At 41.4% G+C, this 3354-nt stretch overlaps 1 protein-coding gene across 1 annotated transcript; it reads left to right on the forward strand.

Moving 5' to 3' along the window:
* Positions 1-709: 709 nt before the first annotated feature.
* On the forward strand, positions 710-2593 carry LOC308495191 (putative ATP-dependent RNA helicase DDX53; the record flags this gene model as incomplete). Its single annotated transcript, XM_081043110.1, has 1 exon — positions 710-2593. The coding sequence occupies one exon, from the start codon at positions 710-712 to the stop codon at positions 2591-2593; it is 1884 nt and encodes a 627-aa protein (XP_080899236.1).
* Between the last annotated feature and the right edge of the window lie 761 nt (positions 2594-3354).

A 3354-nucleotide genomic window follows, 5' to 3' on the forward strand; every position in this document is an offset into this window, starting at 1 on the left:
AGTAGCAAACTATTGAAAACACTCCCTAAGGTATCTTACACCCCACTCTACCTCTCTTCTAACCAGCATCCCTGAAATAATACACAGAAACTGCCTGAACAAATGCTGGCATTTAGCCAAAGAATCAGTGCCAGAATGCCATCCCTAAGTGTGTATCTAGTACACTTCTAATGGTATAATTTAAGTTACAGTAGAGGACGGGGAATTGATCAATCTATTTAGACCAAATATTATTACTCAAAAAACAATTACTGAAACTAACAAGTTGATTTTTAAAAATCCACTGCTTTTCCCTCCAATGGAAATAATTGGCTTATAAAAAGACTATGTGGATAAGTTCAAGGCCTGCGTCAAGTTTGCTCCCAAGCTGAGCCAGAACTAACATGAGGTGAGTGATTGACGCATCTATGACACAAAAGTTGAGGAAACATAATCAGGGTCCCATATCACAGGCTCAGAGCCCCTGAGAGTGACTATCACTTTAAGTTTTGCATCAGAGGTGCCTGCCTACCTCAGCCTTCACCCAGATTTGTGATTGGTCAGGCCATCAGAGCCCTTTCATGACACCACATCAGATTCCCTGGGTAACTGTCACATAGCTACCTACTGGCGATACGATCTGTTTGGTCAAGAAACGAAGAGAATGAGACTTAAGGCTACATCTTCTCCCAATCCGGGGTAAGATAGAAGCCTGCACCATTACACAGCAATGGCCGGGGCCCCAGAGTGGAGAAGGGCCGAGCCTAATCCAAGAGATCTCGGGTCTGGCAGGAATGGCAGGGGCGGCGTACGTGGGAGAGGCAGGAGCTGGAGAGGTTCCTCCAGCCACCTGGAGCCTAGGGCCTCCGCGCCCCAAGAACCACCTCTCTGCTTTAAATTAAAGAGCAGTATGATTGGTGTGGTGATTGGTCGTGGCGGGTCAAAGATAAAAGAGATCCAAGGTATGACAAAGACCAACATACAGATCATAAGAGGTGATTCTGAAGCAGAGGTAAAAATTTTTGGCCGCAAGGAAATGAAAGCAAAGGCCAAAGCAGCTATAGAAAGTCTTGTTAAAAAACAAGAAGAAACTTACAGTTCAGAATCCAGTGTTGCTAATGCTGCATCCCAATCCTCTGTTGAAAGAGACTTAAGTGCAGATAACGTTAGAGAACTTCAGCCATTGATAGATTGGGATCACGTTAAGGCAGAAGTTGTGGAGTGGGAGAAAAGAAAATGGGCAGATTTACCACCCATTAAGAAAAACTTTTACATAGAATCCCAGGCAACAAGCTCACTTTCTCAGGAACAGGTAGACACTTGGAGAAAGGAGAATTTCAATATAGTATGTGATGACTTGAAGGATGGTGAAAAACGTCCAATCCCCAACCCGATTCGTGAATTCCAAGACCCTTTTCAGCACTATCCTGAAGTGATGAAAAACATAGCAAAAGCAGGATTTCAAAAGCCAACGCCAATTCAATCACAGGCATGGCCAATTGTTTTACAAGGGATAGATCTTATAGGAATCGCACAGACTGGAACAGGCAAAACATTGTCTTATTTATTACCTGGGATTATTCATCTCAATTCTCAACCAATAGCTAGAGAACAAAGGAATGGACCTGGCATGCTAGTCCTTACACCGACTAGAGAATTAGCTCTTCAGGTGGAAGCTGAATGTTCTAAGTATTCATGTAAGGGTCTTAAAACTGTTTGTATCTATGGTGGTGGAAATAGAGAAAGACAAATAAAAGAGATTGCCAAAGGTGTCGACATCATTATTGCAACTCCTGGACGACTGAATGACCTGCAAATGAATAAACTCGTCAATCTGAGAAGCATAACCTACGTAGTCTTAGATGAGGCTGATAAAATGCTGGATTTGGGGTTCGAATGTCAGATAATGAAGATTTTATTAGATGTGCGCCCAGACCGGCAGACTGTTATGACAAGTGCAACTTGGCCAGAAACCATCCGTCACCTTGCACAATCTTATTTGAAAGAGCCTATGATTGTTTACGTTGGTACTCTGGATCTAGCTGCTGTAAATACAGTGAAGCAAAATATAATTGTTACCACAGAAGAAGCAAAACGATCTCTTCTACAAGAATTCCTACAGAGCATGCTGCCCAAAGACAAAGTCGTCGTGTTTGTCAGCAGAAAAATTGTTGCTGATGACTTATCCAGTGATTTAAGCATCCAAGGCATACCTGTACAATCACTGCATAGCAACAGAGAACAGAGTGATCGTGAGCAAGCATTAGAAGAGTTTAAAAGTGGATGTGTGAAAATATTGATTGCTACTGATTTAGCATCCCGAGGTCTCGATGTTGACGATGTCACACACATATATAATTATGACTTCCCACGGAATATTGAAGAATATGTACACAGAGTAGGGCGTACAGGAAGAGCAGGGAAGACCGGCGTATCTATTAGCCTTGTGACTCAAAATGATTGGAAGATTGCCCCGGAATTAATTAAAATTCTGGAAAAAGCAAATCAAAGTGTCCCAGAAGACCTTGTAACAATGATTGAACAACACAAGTTAGGCAAAGAAAAAAAGTACCCAGGAAAATATTCCAAAAACTCTCAAGGAAGACCCAAGTAGTCTGGTTGATGTCTACATTGAAAAGTTGTCCCTGGCTACTAGAAGATTCAAGACATGTTAAAGATATGCAGTATTCAAGATACATAAGGAAGTATCGGAAACATACCAGCAGTTTAAAGACATGTGACCAATTCTTAATACCACTAAGCTTTCAATATTGGGTCTGTTCCTTAATAAAATCAAATGTTATGAAAACGAGAGAGTGAGAGATTATGTGGGGAAGAAATAAATATGTATTGGTTAAAGTTTAGTCTGTAGCATAGCGTGCCGTGTCCTTCTGTGTCTTCCCTGAAAGACTTGGTAGAAGACAACAGGGGGGCTTTCCTTGCTTTAAAATAGTTGTACTGAATTGAAACATAGCTTTTATCAAACTATCCCACTCGAAATACTGTTTTCACCCAGTGCGGCGCAACAAATTTCCCCAAAATTCCTCCACTATCATTCCCTAACATTTTTTAAGTCATAAGAAGACAACAGCTAAATCTAAAAGATGCAAAATTCTATTTTTTTTCCATATAAATGTGACTAACAGCAGGGTGTCTGACTCAGTGGGAATCAGATACTCATTCAGTCTCTTACTAACCATTGATTCCATATAGGAGGGAGGTCACTTGCCTTTAGAAACCTCACTTTCTTCACTAGTAACTGGGGATAGTTGGGAAGAGGAAGCAGCAGAGAGAAAGGGAGAGAGAGGTGAGGGAAACTAGTTTGACAGATGAGGATGACTTCAAAAGACAGCCAGGCTTTCTAATGTGCAAAGT

This window comes from Rhinolophus hipposideros, assembly GCF_964194185.1.
Source record: "Rhinolophus hipposideros genome assembly, chromosome: X".
In the NCBI taxonomy this organism is placed as follows: Eukaryota; Metazoa; Chordata; class Mammalia; order Chiroptera; family Rhinolophidae; genus Rhinolophus; species Rhinolophus hipposideros.